This window comes from Ictidomys tridecemlineatus, chromosome 9 (assembly GCF_052094955.1).
Source record: "Ictidomys tridecemlineatus isolate mIctTri1 chromosome 9, mIctTri1.hap1, whole genome shotgun sequence".
Taxonomy (NCBI): Eukaryota; Metazoa; Chordata; class Mammalia; order Rodentia; family Sciuridae; genus Ictidomys; species Ictidomys tridecemlineatus.
This window is the reverse complement of record NC_135485.1, coordinates 55401186-55427891: the sequence shown is the minus strand read 5'-3', so window position 1 is coordinate 55427891 and position 26706 is coordinate 55401186. Positions and strand designations below refer to the sequence as shown.

Here is a 26706-nt window from a genome sequence, read left to right as displayed (position 1 = left end):
AACATGAAAAATCAATGTATATGAATTTTGTCATTTAATATTCAGTTACTATTGATTGCATAAGAGCACACTATGATCAAGCTTCTGTTCAAAGCATGGAGAACATAGCTGTGAACAAAAGAGACCAAACTGCTTGCCCTCATGGAGCCAATGGGCTTAGGAGAAGGAAACAGATATTTGGGGATCAAAGGGATTTTTGACAGTTGAAGTACTTGAAATTTTAATGTCATGGGATTTTTTTCCTATAAAAGATGCTTCTATAACAAAAGCTTTTTCTCCCTTTGTCACTGTCTTTTAGGAAGAGAATATATTGATAATTTTATTTAATCAGAATTTGTTGAGTTCCTACTATGTGCCAAGTGAAAAAAATAAAGCAGACAAACCCTCTACCCTCATAGAGCTATGCTCTAGTGGAGAAGGCAGAGCATAAGATAACTAAGTAAAATTTATAGAAGGTTAGATGATGACTCAGGGCAGAGGCAAAGGAGGTAAAGGAGGCAAACAGGATCTGAAATGATGGGAGAAGGCAAACTTTTCAGATTCGGTAGTCAAGAAAGACTCTTGAGAAGGATACTTTTGATTAAATAGTTAACTAATGAATGAGTGATGTGATAGTGGGGAAGGGCATCATTCTGGGCAAAGGGATCTGCAAGTTCAAAACCTGAAATGGGAGTGTGCCTAAGACTGCACATAGTAAGTGAAGGAAAGAGCAGTAGGAAGTGAGAGGGAAGAGGTAACAGAGAGCAGATGCCATCCAGACTTTTAATTCAATTTAAGTATGTTAGATTTTATTATGAGTACATGGGAAGCCACTGGAAAATTGTGAGCAAAGGAGAAAGATGGTCAAGTTTGCATTAAAATAATTTAAGCTGTTAAGAATACAAAACAGATAGGCTTAGGAGGCCATTGCAGTAACCCAGGCGAGAGACAATAAACCTTTAAAATGTGAGGACACAGAAGGACACAGGAGGATAGGAGTGTGGCTGGAACCTGCCACAGCCCACTTGACACTAAGGGTAAGACAACTTAGCAACAGTGACAGACAATTCCTTAACCCTTTCTGTAGCACCAGTGGGAAGGACAATGTGTTAGGAATATAGGTGCTAAGTTTAGCTTCGTTAAATGTCCCAAACAAAACAAAAATGTGAAACCAAATTTGTTTCATGGGCACCTCCTTCTATAGCATGCTCTCCTTACCTCACCTGCCTCAGTCATTTCTCTTGTCTGGTTTTATTTATGCATTAGCGTCTTCAATGTCTGCTAATGTTTTAACAGTGCTTTGGCTTTCCAAGACTTACATTAAGTTAAAGTGTCAGAAAAATGAAAGATTCCATTGAACCATTTTTTTTCTAGAAACCTAGAGATAATAAATACTATTATTGCCTTTTGCTGTTACAAAGCCTAACACCAATAGCAACAGAATGTAATATTTATTTATTTTTATTTTTTTAGGGAACAGCTTCATTCTTTATTGAAGACCTATAATATTTTTTATGGGAACCAGGAAAATTTGCATATTTTATATGGACAGGTAAGTCCATCAAAGAAATGCATCCCAGTTTGATTAACAGAAAGAAAAATACTCTGTAAATGTACAGAGGAGTAAGGATGGATTAGAGTCTATAACCTAGCAGCACAAGTGGTCTGGGAGAAACAAGCGAATCTTTAACTTGATTTTAATTTCTATTTTTAGACTATATCACAGAATACCAGGCCTGGATATGTGTGATTTTCCAAACATTTTGGGAATAGGAAAGCATTTAAAAGTAATTTTTTTCTTATATATTTATTTTGGTTCTGGGTATTGAACCAAGGGGCTTTCTACTACTGAGCTAGATATGTCTCAATCCCATTTATTTATTTGTTCTTTTCTTTTTCTTTTTTTTTTTTTGTGGTGCTGATGATTGAACCCAGGGCCTCATGCATATGAGTTAAGCACCTACCAACTTAGTTATATCCCCAGCTCTACCCTTGTATTTTGAGGCAGGGTATTACTAAGTAGCTGAGGCTGGCCTTGAACTTGTGATCCTCCTGCTTTTGCCTCCTGAGTTGCTGGGGTCATATATGTGCACTGTCTTACCCGGCTAAAAATAATTCTAATGATATATTTTCTTTATGTTTAAAAACTAGAGTGTGAATATGTTTTGAGCAGCAATTTCATTAGAAATTTATCATAATACTTTCTTACAAATGTACTAGGATATATATAAAAGGATGTTTGTTGTGACATCATTTTTAATGGAGAAAATTTGAAGATATCTGAAGTCTACCACTGGGGAGTATTCAAATAAATCACCTATAACCTCAAACTTGATTTGGTTGTTCAAATGGATAGTTAGATTCTGATCCATATACACCATATCATAACAACAAATTTAAAAATTTTGAACAGTATGGGAAAGTCATGAAACTAGAATGCATTTTTAGGGGTGCAACTGGCATGCTACTATACAAAGTAATCTTAAGTTTTCTTTTTTTTTTTAATCTTTTTTAAAAATCTGAATGCTGTCTGCACTCAGTCTCATATTCTAATTTGACTCTCTACACTTCTTTACAGTTCTGGCTTCAGGGAACATTAGAATTTTCTAGTCCTGATTTAAACTTCCAGATTTGAGGGTGCAGCATGGAATTTCAACCACTATGATGTGACTTAAATTTATAAGTTGTAAAGAAGGAAATTTAAAAAATACTTGTTTTAGTCAACTTTTTCATTACTGTGATTAAAGACCCAATACTACAATTGTAGAGGAGAAAAGGTTTATTGAGGGCTCATGGTTTTAGAGGTCTTAGTCCATAAAAGGCTGGCTCCATTAATTCAGGCTCAAGGTAAGGAAGGACATCATGGCAGAAAAGTGTGGCAGAGGGAAGCAGCTCACGTGGTGATCAGGAAGCAGAGAGAGACTCTACTCACCAGATACAAAATATATGCCCCAAAGCCACGCCCCCTAGTGTCTCAACTTCTCCAACCATTCCTACCAACCTTCAGTTACCACTCAGTTAATCCCAACCAGGGGATTAAATCACTGATTCAGTTAAGGCTCTCACAACCCAATCATCTCTTCTCTGAACCTTCTTGCATTCTCTTACACACGAGCTTTTGAGGGATACCACATCTAAACTCTAACAACACTCTAGCTTTTACTACTGAACTTAAATGATTTAGTACAATTAGATATTTCAATTACCTTCCCCAAATTAATACCATACTAAAAAAATAACTAAACTCTTTATAAAGAAATGTACCTAATTTTAAGTCATTTCAGCCTTATCAGTCAATTAAATAATAAGCAGTACTATTTATTGAGTACCTACCAAATGCCTGGCCTTATAAACTAGGGATTATTATAATGCCCATTTTTCAGAAGAGGAAACCTAGGCTTAAAGGTGGTCAGCAACTTGTCCAAGGCCACGCAGCTAGGAAATAGTAGAGCCAGGATCTGATTCCAGAGTCCGGAGTTGATATTGTGCTCTCAGATAAGAACTGAGTCATTTATATTTGACTAACTATTGACTTTTATAATAACAGTAGTTAATGGACGTTATAATACTTATCAGATGATCAGTATATCACTTTTCTTAGCTTTCATAGTTCCCAAAGTGTTTATAACAATAATACATTAATAACAGAAAAGATATTCACATATGAAGGAGAAAATATAGACTAGAAAGTAAGTTTTATAGGAATATTCTTTGTTTTTAATATATGCTAATTTGTTTGCATGATGTTTTCTTCTTTTGTTGTACTATTTCTAATTCAAAATAAATTTTCAAACCATATTTATTTTTTTACAAATATTTCTATGTTCTGCATCTTATGGTGTATTTCACAAGTATTATTTCACATGTTCTGCATCATATTGTGAGTTAAATTCAGCCTCATTTAGAAATGAATAAACAGTTGCTGAGTCCCTCAATGACTTTATTCTAGGTTCTAGTTCAATACAGTTTTTAAAAGGCTTCAATTTTAAACAGTATTAGAGCATTAGAATTCCACTTAATTGAAGAAGTATAGAGTTCAGATAGCATTCTCCCGTGTTCTACCCTCTGGTGGACATGCTGTTAGCATTATAACTTGCTCACTTTGCTGGGTACAGCTGTTTTCAAAAATTGAAAAAATGTGTCAAAGATAGAATTATTTTGCAGATAAACTGAGAAGTCAAATAATTACTTTGAGGATTTTTTTAACCTCTTAACATTTCTTATGAACTTAATTTCTATAACTTTGGTGAAAACATTTACCTTCTATAAAGTAATACAGAAACAACTATAGAGACTATTGGTTTCTTTCTTAGACTGAAGATGGGAAACTAATTGTTGAAGGAATGCTGGACATTTTCTGGGGAGTGAAACGACCTATACAGCTGAAAATACAAGATGACAAGCCAATCTCTTCTTTCACTATGTCAAAGTCACCAGATGTATTTTCTAACAAAGGGTGAGCAATCTTTCATGCTTTTAATTCCTTAGATGATCTTCATAACAATTTTATTGCATGTGCTTTTACACAGCCTCATACAATACCCCAGTAACTCCATGAATTAAGTGTTCAGGGCTCTTTGGAATTTGGGAATTTGTACAAGATTTCCCAATGACTATGCCACAAAAACAGACTTTATATTAATTCCATGGATTCCAGACTTTTTCTCCCACCTGGAAGACCACAGGCTTCATTGCAAGAGACAAAGAAGAAAGGCAGAATCCAGTTATTCATGGCCTGGTCTCTAAAAAAAAAAAAAAATGGGAAGAGGCATAAAATTTAAATATATCCTCTCCTTGGAACAAGTCTTTTCTTGCTTTCCAGGAGGATGACTTAATTATGCTCCACCTAATTATCCTGATCCTGTTTAACAGAGCACAACAAAGTACATTTGAAGTTAAATAAGTACACAAAACACAGTTTTGTATGGATTTATGTAACTGTACCTTGAATATCAAAGTTGGGCTGATTTTTTTTTGTGACCCCTTACAAATTTTAGGAAATTTTATAAATATTCCCAGCAAGAATCAAACTTACAAAAGTTCCTTTCTTTTCTTCTTTTCTTCTCTTCCTTCCTTCCTTCCTTCCTTCCTTCCCTTCTCTCCTTTTGATCCTTAGCCTCATCGCCCTTTTGTATATGCCATCAGATCCTAAGCCATTTCTTCTCATCTTTCATCCTCCCATCCACTAATGGATGAGTTGGAGTTCTATTGGAGGAGAGGGTATAGAAAGAACTGCCAAGACAATTTGCCCCATCTGATCTTTGGCCACAACTAAGGAAAACCAGGTATTATCTTGAAGGGAGTATGCTTTTCCTTTGGAGAAAATATTTAAGCCTCACCATGATTTTTACCTTTTCTCAAATATGATGTTCCAGCAATGCTGAATGTTTTGTAATTCCCTAAACATATTCTGAAGTTCCTTCCTTGCCTATCTTACTCTGCCTGGAAGTCTACCTGCTTCTCAACACCCATTTGCCTGACTTTCTTGTATCTAATCCTTTAATTCTCAGGTCAGGTAAAAAAAACCTTCTTGATCTTTCAGTCTATGCTCAGTATAGCTGGCCACTTCTCTATATCACCTCTAGAGCATGCATTCCATTGTATTTGTACACACCTATCTCCCTCTCTGCAGTGTGAGCTGCTAAATGGTACCCAACAGACCTGGAATCATCTTTGTGTTCCAGTCTCCCAGTGAGGTACCCAGAAACTGATTAAATTACTTCTTCTTTATATGACAGCACTGTCTCTCTGTCTGCCACTTCTTACTAGTCTTCCATCTAAGCTAAGGACTGTGGGTGGGCATAGGGTCTACCACTTATGAAAAAGCAAAAGACAAGCCAAAGTCAGGCAGCCTCACGAAGCCCTACAATCATCTCCTTCAGGTACTAGATGACTGATAGTGTAACAGAGCCCCTTTGAAATTAAAAGTTTCAAATCACTTTTTGCTCCTGAACTTCTTCATGCTAAAAATGGAAACTGAGAAGGTACCCCTGGCCCTGGCAGGCACCAAAGAAACTGAAACTGTGACATATTTCTGACTAGCACAGACTAGCTAGATCTATATATGTACGTTTCCTGAGTTTTGTTTCTAAAATCGTAACTACTTCTGTAGGACTGACGGAGCAATAAACTAGCTGCTTCTCTCCATGTTTGGTCAAACTGGGTCTCATTCATTTTTACTTTTTTTATCCTTTGATTATTTTTTATGCAGGCAGGGGACCAAATCCAGCCAGCTGGGATCCAGGCAGGTTCCCTGGCTTGGCTGTTGTTAACAATAGTACTGATGATTTAAATGTCTAGGAGCATCAAATTACTCAACTTTATAAGATACAAATTCACAAAATTAGCCATTGCATTTCATATTATCTAAAAATTCATGGCAAATTTCTTTGAGCAGCTAGCTCCTTTTGATGCATTTTCATTTTTTGACTCATGAAAACTTAATAAGTATGGTGCATTAAATTAAAGGAAGATGTCAAGGAGATGGAAGGAAAGTACTTGCAATATCACAGTAAACCATCATTATTTTGAGTGGCTATCCCAAGATACTTTTTAATTTCTGAAATTCAAAATACTTGTTCCTAATACTCTAAATTTTGGGGTAACTTTCAAGATCCCAGGTAGGCAAGGTAATATTAATGTTATTCTATATACTGAGGCAGATTATAAGATGATACCCTTATGCTGTACCTTCTATGGAACCTGAATTTGAATTTGAATTTTTCATTGTTTACCAGAACATTGATCTCCTATTGTTTAAAGTTGAAAAGGAATTACTTAGAAAACTACATCAGATTGCCTTTACCATAGTAACAAGACTTACTAGAATATCTGAAGTATGCTTTTGCAGAATATCAGATATTTGGGGTGGACAAGAACTAGCAGGAAACAGTGGCACTCCTTTCACAAACACTTAGATTCTCACACACATAAGAGCAAAATTAGATTTGATTGTGATTAATAAGTCAAAAATACTTGGTGAAAATGAGCTGAACATTCACACTGGAAGACAAAGCATAACTTGGAATGGCTTTTCAGTGGTCTCTGGTTCTCTCATGGGGTGCATAGCCAAACTTAAGTATCATTCTTTGTTTTAATCCAATCTTAAATGTCCTAATTCTGGTTACCACTCTGGTTGACTCATTTAAATTCTAAGCCTCTATTTGATTGTGTAAAGAAATTGACTAGCCCCTCCCCCAAGGTTTTTCCAAAGGGCCTTTTTCCATTCAGGGCACCTGCAGGCAGAACTTAACACCTCTGCTCTTGTAAGAACATGGACTTGGTATCTCCAGTGGGTGAACGAGCAGGAAAGGTCATGGTTGTTGTGTATCCAGCTGCAGGAAGGGCTGCAATTGCGTGTCTTTCAGTTCACTGTTTGAGAGAATCGTCAGTCCTGTCATGCTAGTTTGTTTTAATTACGTTAAAAATGAGTCACACTGAGGAAGTAGCAGTTACATAGGAGTTGTAGCAACAAAAAAATAAATTTGTTTGAGTTCTGACCACTTGTGATTCATTATAGACATGAATCTATGAGCAACATTTTGATCTCTCATATCTGGGCCAAGTGTTCTCTTTGAAAATTTTCCATTCAAAAAGTAAAAATAAAAAAGAAGAAGAGGAAAAGAAAAGGAAAGGAAAGAACAGCTTCATTGAGGTTATTTTTGATTGCACTACTTTTCATTGCTATTTTTAATATTTTTTCAAAATCAGTATTGTCATGTTTTGAACAAGTCATGGCAGAATGAGGTAAAGAGTAGAAACAGGACAGGTGCATATTTGAATAGCACCAGTACTGTTTTTATTTTTTTACCATATGGTTAGGGAAGTGCTTCTATTTGTCTATCAAATTTCTACTTCCATTTTATTTTGCAACTCATTAGGAAACCTCCTTAGAGTTTAAATTTGCAAATGGTACACATCCTGAAGTTTGGTTAGAGCAATTCAAACAGTCCTGTGTTTGGGCAAGTTAAACTATTTGATATTAAATTTCCAACCAGTTCTCTCTTGAAAACACTGGGTAACTGCCCTCAAGCTTAGTCATGTGTACAGTTGTACAGAATGCCACTCAAATTACACAATACACAGCTTAAAAGTCTTTTTTTCAGCTGTAGATGGAGGAAAATAAACCAAACACTATATATACTGAGCCATGTTTGAACTCCTGTGTCGGTGTGGCACCTTTAAACTGAAGAAGAGGACAGTTGACAAGTTTTCCAGAGTCACCAATAATTTGTATTGCACATCACTGGTCTGGCATCCTGGGAATTCTTACATCCCCCATATGAAATAGCATCAGGTTGCTTGGCCATTTAGTTTCTGCTTTTCTGTGGAATTCCATCTTTTCTACTGATTACCCTCTTTCTCTGATAACTAAACCTGCCCTCTTTGGATTATTAATCTGCTATAGATTAGATTGTAAGTGGATAATTTTTTATATAATGTGAGAATAATTAGATTCCACATTAGGACCTGAGTAGTTCTCCTTTGAGTTAAGTTATTACATGTAGTATTTGGCCTTTATACCATTTATTTTAACCAACTAACTATTCTGGACAAAATTCATTAACAAATATATCAGGATTGTGTTATCTATTTCTTATGCCTATTGTGAGATGAATTGATAAAATGGCTGGAAAAGAGTTCTGAATAATTCAGAAGTCGAGGAAAAACAAGAATGATTTTTTTTCACATTCTCTGCCATTAGTATTAATAGGTTTCCCTCCACATACTCTATCAATGACATTTTGGTAGTGTTAATGTCACGTACTCCCTAGGGTGAATATGTTTTTGTTCACAATACACAGATATTATGGAAGATGTCCTTATTGGGACTAAGACTGTTTCCATAAATAACAGTGTTCATTTCCCCCAAGAGATTCAGGAATATGAGGATCCCAGTTGTGCTTAACCCATGGAAATGGATTCAGATGATGGTGATGAAGATGAAGACAATTCTGATAAGTTTTAGATATATACTAAGTATGTATCATACTCACATTAAGTATTATTCAGGGCACCATTTCAAGAACTTTATATGAATTAATTCATTTAATCAGTACAGGCACCCCATCCTATCTCATATCATCACCATCTCCATTTTACAGATAACACTAAGGCCAAGAAATGATAAGTAACTTGTTTAAGATCAGATAAATAAAATAAGTGTTAGCCTACTGCAAAAATAAGCAGGTTTCATTTACTCATGGCACCAGAATACATAGAAAATTTCTATATTCCAAAATAAATCATAATATAGACAGAGTTTCTCATACATTTTCCTCCTTTGTGTTTTTCATGTGGTCAGGGTACTATATCTTATTATTAGGCACTATATCTTATTATTTTAGAGTTACTTTACATAATAATCATTTTAATACAATGGGTATACTCAATACATATTGGTGGAATGAACGTGAACGCTTTAGTATCTAAACTCCCCTAAGAATATAGTGAGGTATGCTTGTAAAAATGAATCATATTGGTTTCGGTCAATTATATTTGCATATATGCTTCATAGATTCTATATAACCTTGTGTTTCAGTGTATAACTGAATTATTACATTAAAGATATCAAGATGTGGCTCCAAAAAAAGTTCAGGAAGTATTTAAAACACATACTGCCCACTTTGATATGAATATAATGTTAATAGCATCGTAAAATTTTTATAATTTTGAATAATATGTCTACCTACAAAAACCTACAAGTATTATATTAATATTATAAATCTGAAAACTATCTTGAGTTTCAATACAAATGAAATTGATGACATTTACAAGATTTATTACTATTTAGGAGAATGACACGCTGGGGGGAATTTGATGATCTTTATCATATCAGTGAGCTGGAGAGGACCCAGATCCCATTGTCTGAAGCAAGCAATTCCCAGGAAGGTCAGTATCAAAACTTGTTAATGGGGAGACTTTATTTTTAATCAGTGTAAAACCTGACTCCTAAATGTTTCTTTCTACAGACCACTACTCAGTAAACTCTTGCCATACACACACACACAGGTATACACACACACATATATATGAAATATATATGAATTAAAAGAAATATATACAGATAAGTATTTCTTTAAAATCTCCTAGAAGCATAGTAATTTAAGTTTCTACAATATGATGTTCAAGAACCTTATTTTGCTGTATAAAAATATGTTGACCTTTTAAAAAATTACATCAAGTCCCTTAGCTTTATTAGATTACCTAGAGCTAATGGTTTGAACAAAGTTTGTATTGTTAAGTGTTCACTATTTTCCCTGAGGATTAGAGCCATTTATTATTCTCATTAGCTTCATGTTAGACCAAGTCCCTCAGAGCTAATATCACATTGTTTTTAGACGTTGAACATTTTAGTTAATAGATATTTAAGTAGTATTGCTGCTTAGAAAGAGGCAAATATGCTATAATCACTTTTATATTTGGTAGTTATTTTAATTTTTAAAAGATAAATCTACTTAAATATCAAATGGTCAACTATCAAACTTGAGGATCCAATGGAAAATGCCAGTTCCTATGACATGTGATGTCAGTAATTGCAATAATAATGATGATTATGTGACAGTGGTGGTAATAATAATGATTATTATAACTGGAATTTAGTGAGACTCTGCCAAGTGTCAGTCATGATGTTTTATATTTTAAATGGATGTTTTTTATGTACTTCTCATATATAGAGATCCAAAAAGGATTTGATAACTGAAGCTGGGGACCAGGGCAGCAGGGTTCACACACCTAAACTGAGGATTTGATATTTCCAGCCTAGGTTCAGACTGATCAAGGGGCATGCAGCTGGTATTGAATTCAAAAGCTTACCAACAACTTCCAGTGTTTGTTTTTTAGTTTTGTTTTTAAACCCTTCTTAATTCTGTTTCCTCCACTCTGTCCATAAGGTCTCAGATACTGTAACAAAACGTGATATTTTTTTCAAGTTTCCCTTATCTTGTTTTATAGGATCTTATTATCTATAGGCCCATCCAATTATCTCTTTGAAAATCATCATTAAATCCAAAGGAATCTTAATATCAGGCACCAAAGCTACCACAAAAGTATATTTGTATTTATGCCCTAGTTTCAGAGCAAGATTAAATAACTCATACCTATTTGATGGTACTCTAGTCACAATAGAAAATTATTTAAGATTCCAAAGTAAAATAGAACACAGATGGTACCAGATGGCCCAGTTCTTACAGAAAAACCAGTTGAGAAAATTGGAAAAAGTACTGAAGGCAGTTTTGAATCTTCTGCATCTTTAGACTAGGAATACATTGCTGCTCAGTCCAATTTCATTTAATGGTTACAGTATACCCAATAGTAACTAGGTCAGTCTGAAGCTTTACTATAATTTTATATTCTAAAATCTGGTATATGAATTGGAATGACAGAATAACCAAATTTTGACTAAAGTGTGGGTCATTGTTGAATTCGCATGGCCCGATGGCAAGAAACAATAGGATAGTGGTCAATTAAGGGGAAAAACCAAATTGTATTCCTAGAATGTCTAGAAAGATTTTATGAATTATCTGATATGTTACTAGCAGATATCTGTCCAAAGCATATTGCTACTTTTGCTTTTATAAAAGATGGGAACAAAATCTTTCAAGATTCCTACATACATTAAAAATGGCTTCTCAAGCGTCTATAGAATTTTTAGGGCCAGTGTCCATCTTCTCAGGAGTAAATGTAAAACCGAGATCCAGACTTGACTCCATAATTTCAAGGTACTGTGTTCACAGAAAAGTCACTTCAACTCATTGTGCTTTATCTTATCAGTATGAGATCAGATTAATAGAATATTAAGTTTTTCCATCTCTAATATTCTGAAATTCTATAGAATTTACTGTTCACACTAAATTAACATTGAAAGAATGCCCCGCCCCCAAACATGTGATTGTTGTGATCATTTCATGTGAGACACAATTCACTGAGAGAATTTGCTGTTTGACCAATCCCCGACAATATTTAGAAAGTAAATATGTAGAGAAATAGCAATATTCTCAAAATTAAATAAAACATATCCCAATCTTCCTAGGATACAAGGAGATGGGCAGCTAAATGATATGGGCTTATGATCTTTATTCTTCCCAGACTATTTATCTTATCACAGCAGTACTCTGAAGCCATATGCATATGAAGAACCAGAGTCCCCATTGCTCTATAGAACCATGAGTGAAGCAGCCCTGGTAAGAAAAAGAAGGAAGCCTCCAATGATGGACCGAAAAGACAGACAGAGCCATCGGGCTTCTATTAATGGACACTTCTATAACCATGAAGTGAGTGAGTCACAGTTCCATTAATGTGATTTAAAACAATGTTGTCTATTGCTCTAACAAAAGTTGAATGCCACTCAATTCAACTTAAAATTTAATATATTAATAATAACAATGGCAGTAGTCTATCTAACTTTCACTGGGCACTCCCTATGTGCTAGCTCTAAACTAAGTGTTTCAAATAGATTTTTGATGAATTATCTCATTAACCTCTAGAGCTATCCTATGAAGTAGGTACAACTATTTTCTCTTCTTTACATATGAGTTCATTGAGGTTCACAGAGGTTAAATCATTTGTCTTAGAGCACGCTGCTTTTAAGTATTAGCTCTAAATTTGAGTCCAGATTTGTCTGATTCCAGAACCCAAGTTATTAATCAGTGTGGTGGTTGAACTCCACTTAAGTGTCAGGAATTAAGCTGGTGTTAGAAATATACCAATGGGTCAATGGGTGCCTCTGCCAGCATGAAGCACAGAACTTGCACAGGGAAATAAAAATATCAAGAGATAATGTCAGAATAATGCAAAGAATACCATGGAAGTTGGCTCAAAGGACACTTGAATATTAACATTTAAATAAAAGGGAAAGTCAGCCACAAACCTATTTATTCTAATAAATCAAACTTCTTATTTTACTTATTCTCTTTTTAAAATTAATTAATTAATCAATTTTACAATAGAATGAATTTTGACATATAGTACACAAATGGAGCACAACTTCTTCTCTTTCTCTTTCAAGTTTTGTACCTGCACACATATTTTTGTAATGAATATGTGGTTATGGTTTAGATAAAATTTGTGTTCTTATCTGCCACTAATGTATACTATATTTATGTATGTCTTTCCGTTAGTACTTATAAGACATTTCATTTTGCTGAAAGTAGGAAATATATCGTTCTTTTCTAATACTCAAATATTTTTATGTCATATGCTTTAGTAATCATTTATGCATTTTTAAACACATACTTTAAAAGCACTTAACTATATCAAGTACCTTCTGCACCTTCAATCAGAAATATCAACTGATTTCTCTGTAGGGTTTTTACTATAGGATTTTCTACATTATTGCTTATTTTCTGCAGCTGGGAGGCTATCAGTACTGTTTTTGGAACCCGGTGGGGAGAAACCTCTCTTCTCAATCTTTTGTTCAAATTAAACATTTTTTTCTGGTTTCAATAACTATCCTCCTACCTATAAAGTAGCGTTAAGCGTTCTCCACAGATATTTACCTACCAATTGTCCTGGTTTCTTTCTGTCCTCAGCAATTATGCTATATGTCATCATCTTGTCGGCTGATCTGTGTTGAAGAAATGTTGCTACAAATGAGTGGCTTCCAAATAAATCACTTGTGCTGGGAATGAAAATAGCACTAAACTGTCATCTTAACATAGTTGTTAAGTGTTTGAGCTCTGGAGCTTGATAACATGATTTCAAGTTTTGTAAAACAAAGTTAATAAGTTGCCCAATCTCTTGGTCCTGGTTTCTTCCATAGTTTCCTGATTTACAAGGTTGTTGGTGGGATTAAATAAAATGAAGCAAACTAAGCATTTCCCCATTTATTGCTCTGGCACACAGAGTTATATTTCCTCCAAGATGAGTGTAATAAAGTGTGCACACACCATTAGTTACCTACTTTTGAGTCTCCACTTACGTATTACTTTTTCTCCTTAATTTAAGCATATGTCACTTGTATCATAAAATTTAAAATTAGTTTTATTTTATTATTGTGTTAAAAAATTAATTTAGTAAGTATTTATAAAGGGTCTAGAAGAGTTTGATACATTGTCAAGACTATGTTAAATAATTAGTTATTTGAGAATTCTAGAATATCCTGTGAAATAATGTCATCACTTTCAGGAATTATATATTCTGTCCACTTCAGATTCACAGTATGATTTTTGTTAGCTTTATATAATTTAAAGAACTTATATGACATTTTTTTCCCAGACATCAATTTTCACCCCGGCCTTTGGATCAGAAACTAAGGTCAGAATAAACAGTACCATGACAACTGAAGAAGTAATAAAGCAACTTCTCCAAAAATTTAAGGTACTCTTTATACTAAGCAGAGCTATACATATCTTTAATATAATTTAACTGTGGACGAATAAATGCACTCTTCTGAAAAGACCCGTGAACATGCAAATCTAAATTGTATGTTCAGTTCTGAAGGAGTCTTTCCTTTGTCTAACACCATTTAGTAATGATGCCCTAAGAAATCACATTATTTCCAAGAGGGCAGAGGTTTTATGTTTGAGAGTAAAAAAGGGAAGTGAGGATATAAATGCATAATTTGGGGTAGGTTGACTTAGAAAATATCATGAAAGCAAAGAATCATGTCTGTTCATTTTTTTCCATTGACAGATTGAGAATAGTCCTCAGGATTTTGCTCTTTACATTATTTTTTCAACAGGAGGTAAGGAAGCTTGATCATTATTTGCACCTGACTCCAGTGTATTATAATGACCTCATTCTGTGGGGAAAAAAAGAGGAAAGGTAGGAGAAAGAGAAGAGGGTTTTAGAACATTACTTATGTCCTTCAATTTCAGAGAAAGATAATCTAAAGTTGAAGTATCCTCAAAGAATTTATAATACTTAAGAGTTTTCTTAGTGGCCATTCGATTATCTGAATGGGGATCAGAAACCCTGGGGGTCGACTGAGGGTTCTCCAGGAAGTGTTAGGCAATTATATCTCTGTCCACCTCTGCACATCTATCTTTTTCATTTTCTCTTCTTGCTGTGTCTATTAGGGTAGTGATCACTGCCTCCCATTTCTCTCTGACCTGATTATCTCTTTCTTACTCATCAACTGCTGAGGTCCCACAGGTCCCACAGGGCTTGTGTTCAAATAACCCTTATTTACTTAATAATGGCCTCAGAGTAGTGATGCAGACGATATTATTAGAATATATTTTGTTACAGTTTTATACTTTATTATTAGTGCCAATTTCTTATTGTGCCTAATTTATAAATTAAACTTTATCATAGGTATGTGTGTATAAGAAAAAGACATGCCATGTGTAAGATTTGGTACTGTCTGCAGTTTCACCCACTGGAGTCTTGGAACACCTGCTCCAAACCAGGGGAGCAGAGGAGGGGTAGGGGTGGGGGGGTGGGGAGGGGATACTGTTCCACTTCAAGTGAGAGCTTCCTGTTGTTGTTCTCTTTAGGTCTATTTTTTCCGAAATGAGACAAAGAAAGTGAATGGGAAAAATCATCTTTATTCTTTTTCTCTAGTAATGTCCCTGAATGTGGTTGATTCTTATTTTCATTTACAGAGCAGAGACGGCTAAAAAAGACAGATATCCCACTACTGCAGAGGCTTCTACAAGGACCTTCCAAAAACAATGCTCGAATTTTTCTCATGGATAAAGATGCAGAAGAAATTAGCAGTGATGTATGGATATGACCACCCTGAACCTGCCTCTGCATCTTCTCTCCTGACTCAGCACTTCTCACATAAATGTTCTGCTTTCTTTTTTTGTATGTTTTTTCTTTCTCAGGTGGCGCAATACATTAACTTTCATTTTTCCCTCTTGGAGTCCATTCTTCAAAGATTAAATGAAGAAGAGAAGAGAGAGATTCAAAAAACGATAGCAAAGTAAGTCAAGTGTGTGCACCTGGGCACTTGGTCCTTTTAAAAGACTGAATGCACAGTATGAGTCCGGTTTTTAATACTCTCTCCTACTTCTCATTTTCAGATTCCACACAGAAAAGGCCATTCTACTGAAATGTCTTCAAAGTAAACGGAAAGTAAAAACAGAGACGACAGTTTAGTAATACAGGCCTCTATTACTAAAACATGTCAACAGAATTACAGAGAGATTGCTATTTGACAAATGCATAAAGTCTGCACTAGCCTTCAAACCATTACCTGTGACTTTGAACTGGTAGAAAACCAAATGTTGAAACAGCTTGTTTTTCTTTGAAGTGATGAGGTTAACCAGGGTTCATGTTTAGACTAAAATGAGTTCAAATCTAGTTTCAGTAACTGAAATAAGTTTGGATACTGTGTATTCCAAAAATATCTATTATCGTAAAATGTGTAATAAACATAAGTTTAGGTGGCATTTTTAATATTATGCAGGTCAAACTTCTTTCAGCTTGAATTCTCAAGAGAACTGAAATATCAGCAACTAACAGAGAAATGACTGGAAGTAAAAACTGCCAGTTCTTGAAATGAACAAGAATCACATTCTTACACCATTAAGGATCTGACAGTCACGATGTTTCACATCTCCTTGAACAAGCTGACATTTTCATTAAAGCCAGGATTGTGTCTCTTTGAGTTGATGACTGTAATATTACAGCTATCTATCTTTTGGGAAGGAAAAGATTATGGAGTCTGCTAAGAGATCCAAATTATCATTTTCTCAGTCTTGGCCCTTTTTTCTTTCTCTGCTCTACTAAGCACTTTCAAAACTATTCTTAAAATTGAACTCCCTTTCTTTATTTTTCCAAGCAAATATACCACAAAGACTTAATATATTGCATTAGATAAAACCAGACTTGGCCACAAATATCTATTTTTGGCTGAATGAGTACAGTGGATAAAGCAAAGCTCCGGTGGCTGTGCCAGGCAGAGGTCTGGAGCTGTGCTGTCGAAGCACCCTGTTCTACAAGACACACTTGAGGTATTTATAATCTGCTAAGCTCATCTTGAAAAAACACGCTCAGAAGAAAGAAATGCTACAAGTTCCAGCTATGATTTTATTTATGAATCTGTATTAAAATGAAGAATGGTGCAACATTCTTCCACTCCCCAAACTACTTCCACTTGAATTTTTCATAAGCATTGTGTTATATTGTTGGTCATTGCATATTCTAAGGAATAAGGTTGTATGTAATAAACCCAGGTGAAAGATTAATTATTAACATTAAAATGTGAAACATTTTTAAGACAGAGGTATTACTTACCATTATCACAAAAATCTGAATTGGTTGAAAGTGAAAGTGTACTATGACTTTTTCTGTTACTCTTTTACTGAGTAAAAAAGAGGCTTCTACTTTTATCATCAATGAGTTAATAGGAAAATAGTTTTGTCTCACTAAAATAAGATAAATGTGATAGTTAAAATTCAGTCTACTTTAAAAAATTAAGGCAATATCAAGTGCCTTCTATAAATGATAAACATTAACATATTGAAAATCTACAAAATGCATAAGTACCAAGCCTTGCATAGAAAATAAAAAGATATATGTTATGAAATGATATGAAAAGAAAAATCCCAGATGAGGAAGTACAAATGGCAACTGAGTATAGGGAAAAAGTTGTATCTTTAACAGTGATCACCTCTTTGTGTATGTGCTCAATCAGCAGACAGAAACATACAGTAACTTAAACAAAGAATTATGAAGTCATGATCGGAGAGTATGTGTAAAGATGGTAAGAGAACGTGAAAGGGTACCTAAGGCTGAGGGAGACAACCCTAAAAAGGAAGAAATTGGAATGAGGATTTCAGAATTTACTGGGAATGGTGTGGTTGCAGCCCCCTGGATAGAAGTTAGGGAGGCTGCCCAGGCCAGAATAGCAGCACACTTGCTGGGCAAGCAGGAACTAACCTTTGGAGTGTGACTAGATGAGGGAGATACACAGGGGGACTAGGAGCTTTGTTGAAGGTGGGCACGAAGACTAGGAGCTGAAGGGGCTGTTTTGCAGGAATCTAGAATAATACTGTATAAGATTTAGGCTGGGGCATCTTCGAGGCTGCATGGAACAAATGCCAGGAAAGAAGCACGCTAGATCACTGACCCCTTGAGTCTGCAAGCAGACACTGTGCTCAGATGTGACAGCAGCAATTTGAGCCAAGGAAGAGGCCTGTACCTGGGCTTCAGGGTAGACCATCATTGCCCAAATCAAAAGCTGGAGAAGCAGATGGAGAAACAAATGCTGAAGAAAGCTGCACCCTACAGGCAACTTGGGCTGGAGAAACCACTCTGAGCAGAGTGGTGAAGCAAAGTCCTATATCCGGGAATCTGGCCTGCCAGCTCCTAGGAATTAAGAAAGCCTCCTTTCACCTGCATCGCCCTCTGCTGGCAAAGCATGACATCATGTAAACTGCAAAGGAAACATTTAAAGGGCTGATGCTCATTTTCATAACAGCAGGCAACGAACTGAACTTGGAGTTGAAAAACAATAACATAGTAACTAGCATGTCAACAGAAGACAAATTCTATTAGCAAAGATAAAGAAATGTTAACTACTCAATAAATCACAATGAGATGGGCACCCCGACAAATGATAGAAATACAAATAGGTGTGATTTTTTTTTGAAGACAAGAGTTAATAGTAAGCTTATTCTATAATTCTACATGAAAGATCTTATATAGAAATAGAGATGCAAAGACATTCTTCAAATATAATGTCATTTATTGTGACAAAAGGAAGTGAAAAACATAAATGTCCAAAAAATAGGAAAAAGATTTAAGAAGAAACAACACATTTACTCAGAAAATGTTATGTGGTCATTAATTTTTTTTTCCAAATTTGAATTATAGAGCTAAATTTTCTTTATATAGTTAAGTAAGAATATATACATATTGCAAAATATTTATTATCAACCAGATACATGTGTTTATATGTGTACATGCACACACTAATATTTGTATGTGTACACACAAAAAAAGAATGTTAAATGTAATTTTGTCTGTACTACAGAATTATGAGTGATTATGTATTTCTAGTTTTGCTATACTTATTAAGCGTTCTATAATAAATGTGTTAAATGGTTTTTTTTTTCTCTGTGTGTGTATGTATGTTTATGGTACGAAGGATTGAACCCATGGGCACTCTGCCACCGAGATACATCCCTAGCCCTTTTTATTTTTTAATATTCATTTTGTTTCACTTTTATTTGGGGGTAGGGTCTCACTTAGTTGCCCAGACTGGACTTGAACTTGTGATACATCCATAAAATCTTTGGTACTTTTCCTCTCAAAAAAATGCAGCCTAATCCTCCTCACCTGTGATTGAGTTGGACTTACTGATTTCTTTTTACTTTTAATTGAAAAATAGCTATTCTATATTTATAGGGTTCGATGTGATGTTATATGTATACATTGTGGGATGATTAAATCAAGTTAATTAATATATCCAACACTTCACATACTTATCATTTCTTTATGATTAGTATATTTAAAATCTACTCTTTTTAAATAATTAGTGACTAGCTTCTAATAAGGGAAAGCAAAAGGAAGCATGTGAGACTTTGAAGATTAGATCATAAAAAGTCACTGTGGCTTCCTTGTTGCGCTCTCGTGCATTCTCTCTCTCTCTCTCTCTCTCTCTCTCTCTCTCTCTCTCTCTCTCTCTCTCTCTCTCTCTCGCTCTAGGGGAACAACTCTCATGGCCTAAGTAGTCTTAGGAAAAGACTTACCTGATGAGGCATTACACGAGTCCTTACACCTGTGTCAAAAGCCAGCAAGAAATCCAGGCCTCTCATCAATAGCTACATAAATGGACCAGTTTGAAAGGGATCTTCCACCCTCTGTCAAGTCTTGAGATTACTTTACCCCATTTAATAGTTTGGCTGCAACTCATGCAAGACCCAGAACCAGAAAACTCAGTGCAATCACTGCTGGATTTCTGATCCTTGGAAACAGAGAATAAAGGCTTACTGTGATATGCTGCTAAATTTTAGGATAGCTCATTATATGGAAATAAACAACTAACACAATTTCTGAGGCAAAAATCTGTCTATTTAAGAGTTATTTTGCATAATACTATAAAGTTTTGTCACAAACACATTTTTCTTGTTTTATGTAGTTAAAAAACTTCACCATTTATATATTGATCAAATTAAACTCTAGATAATTTATTATTCTTACTAACAGTAGAGAACCTGTCACATTCATCTTTATATACTTGGTTGTACTTCATATGGTGCCTTGTATATAGGATGTGCTCGATAAAAATAAGTTGAATAAAGTAATTAGTGAATTAGTGAATGAATGAGTAAATTATTAAATATTTATTATTAAATATTTTTATAAAATGTCCTTTATAAGTATGCTTTTTTCCCAGTTTGCTCCAATAGCTAAAGAAATATAGAAACTCTGGTAAGTGATTTTCCCTAATATGGGAGTATATTTTATTATCTCATGGCTCTGTGAAAGACAGTTAAGCAGTGTTCTTATGGATTTTGGGGCTATTCAGATTGCTTTCAGGAACTGAAGTAGAAAGAACTCCATTTGCAAGGCAATTGATAAGAGAAAAAGCTAGGAGTTATAATTATTAGGCTGAGGTAAGTACATAGGAAAGGAAAGGAGAATAGGATGCAACCAGGGAGGGCAAAACCCTTCAATGGCATCTATTTGCCTTCTTAATAATATGTTAACACTTATTGGATTGAGCCACCTAAAATTATCAATATTTGACTTAGAAAAGAGCAATTTCATATAGTTCTGCCTAATACATTTACCACTCACTAGGTACTATTTTAAGTGCTTTACATATATTGACTCATTTAATGCAAATGAAGACACTTAATCCCAATGAAGACATTATTCTTTCAAGTCCATGTTATAGATGAGAAAAGTAATCCATGAAGAGGTAAGAAGATTGCTAAGATCTTTAGTAGAAGGAATAGGTAGGATTCACACCTCTGACTCTAGAATCCATACTCTTAGCACCCATCATCTAGGTCCTCACTTTCAACCAGGCTCTTTCAGTCTGGAATTCTTTTTATGTGTCCTCACTTATATAATGGGAACCATGGTACAGTCATCCCTCAGTATCTGTGGGGGATTGGCGTCAAGACTTTCCTCAGATTCCAAAATCTGAGGATGCTCAAGTCTCTTATATAAAATGACATAGTGTTTGCACATAACCTACCCACATCCTCCCACATCCTGTAAATTATCTATTGACTACTTATGCTACCTAAGAGAATGTAAATATTATGTGAATAGTAGTTATATTGTTTAGGGAATAATGACAAGGAAAAAAGTCTGTGCGTGTCCAGTACAGACACCATTGTTTTTCAAATATTTTCCATCTGCAGTTCATTGAACCCATGGGTGAGGAACCCAGAAATAAGGAGAGCCTATTGCACCTACTCTATTGGACGGTTGTGGGAGTCATGTGAATAATACACAGAAAAGCTGGCACTTTGCACTTGAGAAGTATGTGATAAATAGTACAGTTAAACCAGCAGAAATCCTTACCCACCCTTGCAGCTTTCTATTCCACTAAGCCTTACTGTCCACCATTACTTAGTTCCTGTCTTAAAAACAGCCAGATGGATCACTCACCCTCCCTGAAGACCTTCCTCACATCTCTGTTGAAACTAACTGTTCCCACTTTCTAGAGCTGGTCTAGGGCCACTTCTTTCAATGACAATATATGATCTCAAATCCCTGTACACCACAATGACAGTTCACTACTGTTGTAAAAACAGAAATGTGAAATTTGCCTTTTATTATAATTCCTATGTGCTTATATCTAATATTAATTCGTTAGAAATTTGTTCTTACTATATTCATATTTATATTATTTCCTATAGTATCTAGCATAGTGAACTGAACACATTATAAAGTCCACAACTGTTTATTGGATTTAATTTGCTAATGTGTATCACCATACTGAAATCACAGTGGTGAAGAAAAACAATATTTAAAATCAAATAAAGAGCACCATAATGACATTGAAATTTTTCTTCTGTATTTCTCCAATCAAAAGTACGCATCTATTTAGAAAGTAAATATTACTGATTATTTCGTTATACAAAAGAATCTGGCAAAAGCAAAAATCAGTTCAAATTATAAATTCTTTAGGTTATTTATAGCAAGATTTCCAAGGTAAAGACTAATCATCACATAAAGATCAAATTAATATCAATATATTAGAAGCCCAGGGTACCAATATCAGTGTCATATCTGGGAAAAGGTAATTTTATGATAAAGCATGCTTAATTAAGTCCACTGACTTTCAGTAGTGATATAGACAGAATTCCAAATCACCCTTGAGGTCTTTTTCATGGTGGAAGCCCAGCAGCCAGTTCCCAGCTAGATATGGCAGCCTTTACCTCTACCTGCTGCTCTCCAGAGGCAAAAACTTAAAAGGAAAAGGGAAAGGAGAGTGGATCATCTGAGGGTTTCGGTAAGTAGCTTTCTGCTCGGTAGAAAGGAGATATTTAGTATACACTCGGCCAGTGTTCTTGGATAACATTGTGAGGTGCTAAAGATTTATTTGTTAATTGTTATTTTCAATAATCAACATGAGTTTCATTATTCGTGAAAAACAAAATGGTCTTCTTAGCCAAGATCCTACGTTGACAATTTCTGGCATTATTTAGCCTTCCAGGAAAGGACTGGCACTTTTCAATCAGTTTTGACCCCTAGAGAAAAAAGCAAATAAACACAAATGTGAGGGGGTGGATGGGAAAGAAAAAACGAGAAATCTAAACAACTATGGTCCCCAAGTAGAAAAACCTTCAGGAATTACTATTTCCAAGATAGGCTCTACTATACCCTTTCTTCAAGGTACTTTCCCACAGACTTAGTCCCTTAGCATAAAGAGTCAATTCATTTTAAGCCCTGTCCTACTTTGGGGACAATTATATATATATATAAATTTTTTTTTCTCCTCACAAAAATGTTGTACTCTTTTGCTGCAGGTTATAAACAGATCATTAGCATCAACCTCTTACTGAATTGTAAAACTAGTCTAGTCTGGCCCCCTTCACCACTCAGTGAGGTATAGAGACACCAGCACCAGATCTGAATCACATGTTTCCACCCCTGCATGTGGACGTGAATAGACCTCTATATTCAGTCCAGCAGTTCTCCTCAGTTTTTACTTGTACAGTTTTTATTCAAATAAAAATAATTTGTAGCAGCCTAGACAGATGAAGTGAGATCTTTAGCTACAGTGAAAATGGAGCCCCAGAACCCCACTGTTAAGGTACACACACACACACACACACACACACACACACACACACACACAGAGGCACAGCTGACTAGCAATCCTTTGAGCCCCAGGGACTCTGTGGAAAATCTTTAGAAGACTGTTAATTTCGTCCTTCCTCCTACTCTCTTTAAAATGTACCACACTAAATCATTCAGACACTTTAGAATCTATTTAGGATTGTTTTCATAAATGCTTCTGGAGGTTAAGATGCTTCTTTGGTAATCCATGACTTTTTAAATCAATTTTCATGGGAAAGTTCTTTATAAGTGTAACCCAAGACCTTCAATATTTAATCTTGTCCATTTCTCTGAACAATCTTTTCTTACATCAGTCCTTCCTGACCACACTTATTCCATGGTTCCCTGGTAAATTTCTGTTATGATAAAAAATTCTGTAAAAAGAAAAGTTTCTGACTAAGATGAGGTAAAAGAAAGGCCTCTAAGAAAAATATTTTTAATAATGAGAATGGCCCAGAATGAAATAAAACCAGTGATGATAACGCCACAGCTAGAGATGAGGCCCATCCAAGAATTAGTTACAGGTTATGTAAAACATGGACTCATGTGAGGGAATGTGGAGGATAGAAAAGAAAAATCTTCTTTACACGGAGTTCAAATTTCTCACTGTTTGATTTCCTATGATGCTGGGCCTGTTGGGGGACTGCTATCATGTCACCCACCCTCAGATTTAGGATAAGTATTACCAGTGTATTCCTCCATATCCCCATGACATGGCTTTTAATCCATTTTCTACTCTGTATACTCTGGACTTAACAATTTCCCATATCCTTTCAAAATGTGTTACTCATCTTTTCTGCAATCACAATGCAATAACAATAAAAATATACAAAAAGAGAAGAAACCCCTGTCAATGTTTTAAAAACTATAAAAAAGCACTATCAGTGTAAGAGATGTTGATGAATTTCTAGTGAGAAAAAAGAAAGCAGTTGGGAATAATATTGACCAATATATCAAAGTGGATAAATAGGATCTCAGAATAGCAACCATAAAAAGATGTATCAGCAGCAAAAGACCAGAGAGTCATTGATTTCTGCACTGCTTTTGTTCCTGTCTAGTGCCAAGTCTATTTTTTCAAACTTCCCACAGATTCTTAAAGCCACCATTGTGCTTTAAATAAATTCATTTTTTACCTAGGTTAGATTAACCAGAATTTAATTTAATTAACAATTAAAGAATTCCCACTGGCATACCAGCAAAAGTGCTATGCAAATATATGGCCAAAATAATCTTTAAAAATGCAAAAAAAAAAACAAAAAGTTTTTCTCCAAGGTATTCATTCTGAAAAAAAATAACAAAAGACAGACATAACTTGAAAAATGCAGCCCAACAAAACTTAAAAGAATTCAAGAAAGAACACAACATGGGATAATAGAAATAGTCCAATTTACCCAGGATTGCAGTGAAAAGAAAATTCATGTGGATAGATACTACTTGGATCTAAAAGTAACTTAATTCAAACTGAAACATTAACCCAGAGGAGTTTTCAAAATACAGCTCTAAGTTGATGGAATATTCTGTCATAGAAACTATGTAAGAACCTGAAATATTTTAGTGGTGTGATGAAGGTAGGGACTTTGTTGTTTTGTCAACATAGAACATGGTACTGTTATAAATAATATTTCAAGTAAACATTCCATTGAATAGACTGTTTAATAGCTCCCAGCTTACAGCAGCAACCTATTAACAAATGACATAAATGTTATAGAAACAAGGCAGGATGTATAAATCTGGACAAAGCAGAAGTCATAGAATAGCTTTTTTAAAAAATAGGAAAGGTGGGCTGAGGTTGTGGCTCAGTGGTAGAGGGCTCGCTTAGCACACGTGAGGCACTAGGTTCAAAACACAGCACCACATAAAAATGAAATAAAGATATTGTGTCACCTACAACTAAAAAATAAATATTTAAAATATAAAGATAAAATATAGGAAAGGTTGCACAGAAATGAAAGGAAGTTTAGACATGTCAATCAAGTCCTCAGAGGATTATTAGACGCTAAGTTGAAGGATCCAGAAATAGAATATAACCAATTAAAACTAACAATAAACACACACACACACATATACACACACATACACATACACACAGAGAGTCTTTGGATACAGACAGGATGACTGAAGTGAGTGTAAGTGCACTGTATTTTTAAGTGATGGTAACATTTTAAAACACTATTGAAAGGATGATAAAAATCACAGGTTACTAGTAGTGAAAATTTAAGATTGGTTGCCTCTTGGAAGTGAGGAAGCTACTCTGCTCCTCTACTTGAACTTTTGCTAAATTTATGTATTACTTCTATCATTTTCAAAATGATGTAGAATATCAAGAGACAATGAATTATAGCAACCCCAAATGATAAGATCAATATAAATTGAGGTTATCAATGTATGTAATCCAATCATAGTTTTCCTTCAGGAATGCATGCCAATATTGCAGTACCTTTGACAGTAGAGCAATCAAACTGTGAGTCTCATGGTTACATATAGACTATTAAAGCCAACAGATTTCTTCACATGAATTTCTGCTAAGTAAGTCTCATCCAACAGCAAAACTTTACCTTTTCTTCTTTGTTAAATTTCATATGTTATTTTCAAACCAGCATTTCAACCTGTCCAAGCTTCTGCTAATTCATATTAACTTGGTTATTTTCATAGCAGAATTCTGATAACAGAATATGGGATCATAATAGAATATCCTCATAGTTTATTGGTTTGTAGATTAATGTCTCAGGCTTTAATTATCATTCCTCACAGGGAGGATTTTCTGCGAGTAGCCTAAAGAATTTCTGTCAATACAATTTTCTCTTTGAGCCTTCGAATGACTACAATTCACATTACTTCACGAAATGTATAATGCCTCTTCTCTGGACAGCCCAAATTCACACTGGTAAATTGGTGAAGGGGTTGAACAGGTTATATCCGCCCTAAACTATTTCACTCTGTGTAGATAAAATAATCTGAATCTCCTGATTTTTCCCCTCTTTTATGTTTCCTTCTTACTTTTGCCAACAATGTAATATTGAATTTGTCTCTCCTTTTTCTCCTTAGAAGTATCCTTTATTGTGGGCTTACTTCTTAAAATATGGCTTCCATCTTATCTATAAATTGCTTTCCCTCCCAACAGATATAGCTGGACAGGCAGGTTTTAAGCTTGCCCACTTTTCTTTCAACAGGCAGAACAGGCTCACATAATTGACTGCTATTTTCTCAGAAAAGAAAACAAAGTATATGCCTTGTAGGTCCTTGGAGCAGTTAGTCTTTTACAGCCCTAGGAGCACCTATGCCTTCTCACTCCTGGGATTGGGTTTCATAGAGACTCCTGGGAAGTTCCTGGGTATTATTACTTTGCACTATAGTCAACCCCAGACTCCTTCCACAAATGCAGAAGCCAGAGGCAAAACATTTAATGATAATATTCCAAAATATTTTCATATTCTATTCCTACCTTGTATAATAGGCATTTTTATATTCAGTTATTTTGAATATATTGTCTTCTTATCCTCATATTTTATGTCCCCCAATTCTTTCACAATT

General features: G+C 34.9%; 2 protein-coding genes across 7 annotated transcripts in view; one reads left to right on the top strand and one right to left on the bottom strand.

Annotated features, from left to right (window-relative positions):
* The window catches only part of Rassf6 (Ras association domain family member 6), a 41275-nt gene extending 22298 nt beyond the window's left edge, over window positions 1–18977 (top strand). For 3 of the 5 annotated variants that reach the window (XM_078021407.1, XM_013361949.4, XM_078021408.1), the window contains exons 3-11: window positions 1453–1531; window positions 4293–4435; window positions 9773–9870; window positions 12067–12251; window positions 14194–14295; window positions 14611–14662; window positions 15525–15643; window positions 15750–15847; window positions 15948–18977. In XM_078021407.1, coding sequence (XP_077877533.1) covers window positions 1453–1531; window positions 4293–4435; window positions 9773–9870; window positions 12067–12251; window positions 14194–14295; window positions 14611–14662; window positions 15525–15643; window positions 15750–15847; window positions 15948–16023 — 952 coding nt within the window. In that variant the 3' untranslated portion in view covers window positions 16024–18977. Of the gene's footprint in view, window positions 1–1452; window positions 1532–1706; window positions 1767–4292; window positions 4436–9772; window positions 9871–12066; window positions 12252–14193; window positions 14296–14610; window positions 14663–15524; window positions 15644–15749; window positions 15848–15947 lie in introns of those variants that run through there. The other 2 variants (XM_078021409.1, XM_078021410.1) reach the window with 2 other exon arrangements.
* A 1408-nt stretch (window positions 18978–20385) lies between these two features.
* LOC101955219 (alpha-fetoprotein) overlaps window positions 20386–26706 on the bottom strand; it is a 46271-nt gene continuing 39950 nt past the window's right edge. For both annotated transcript variants that reach the window (XM_078021406.1, XM_078021405.1), the window contains exon 15: window positions 20386–22583. In XM_078021406.1, coding sequence (XP_077877532.1) covers window positions 22452–22583 — 132 coding nt within the window. In that variant the 3' untranslated portion in view covers window positions 20386–22451. The remainder of the gene's footprint in view (window positions 22584–26706) is intronic.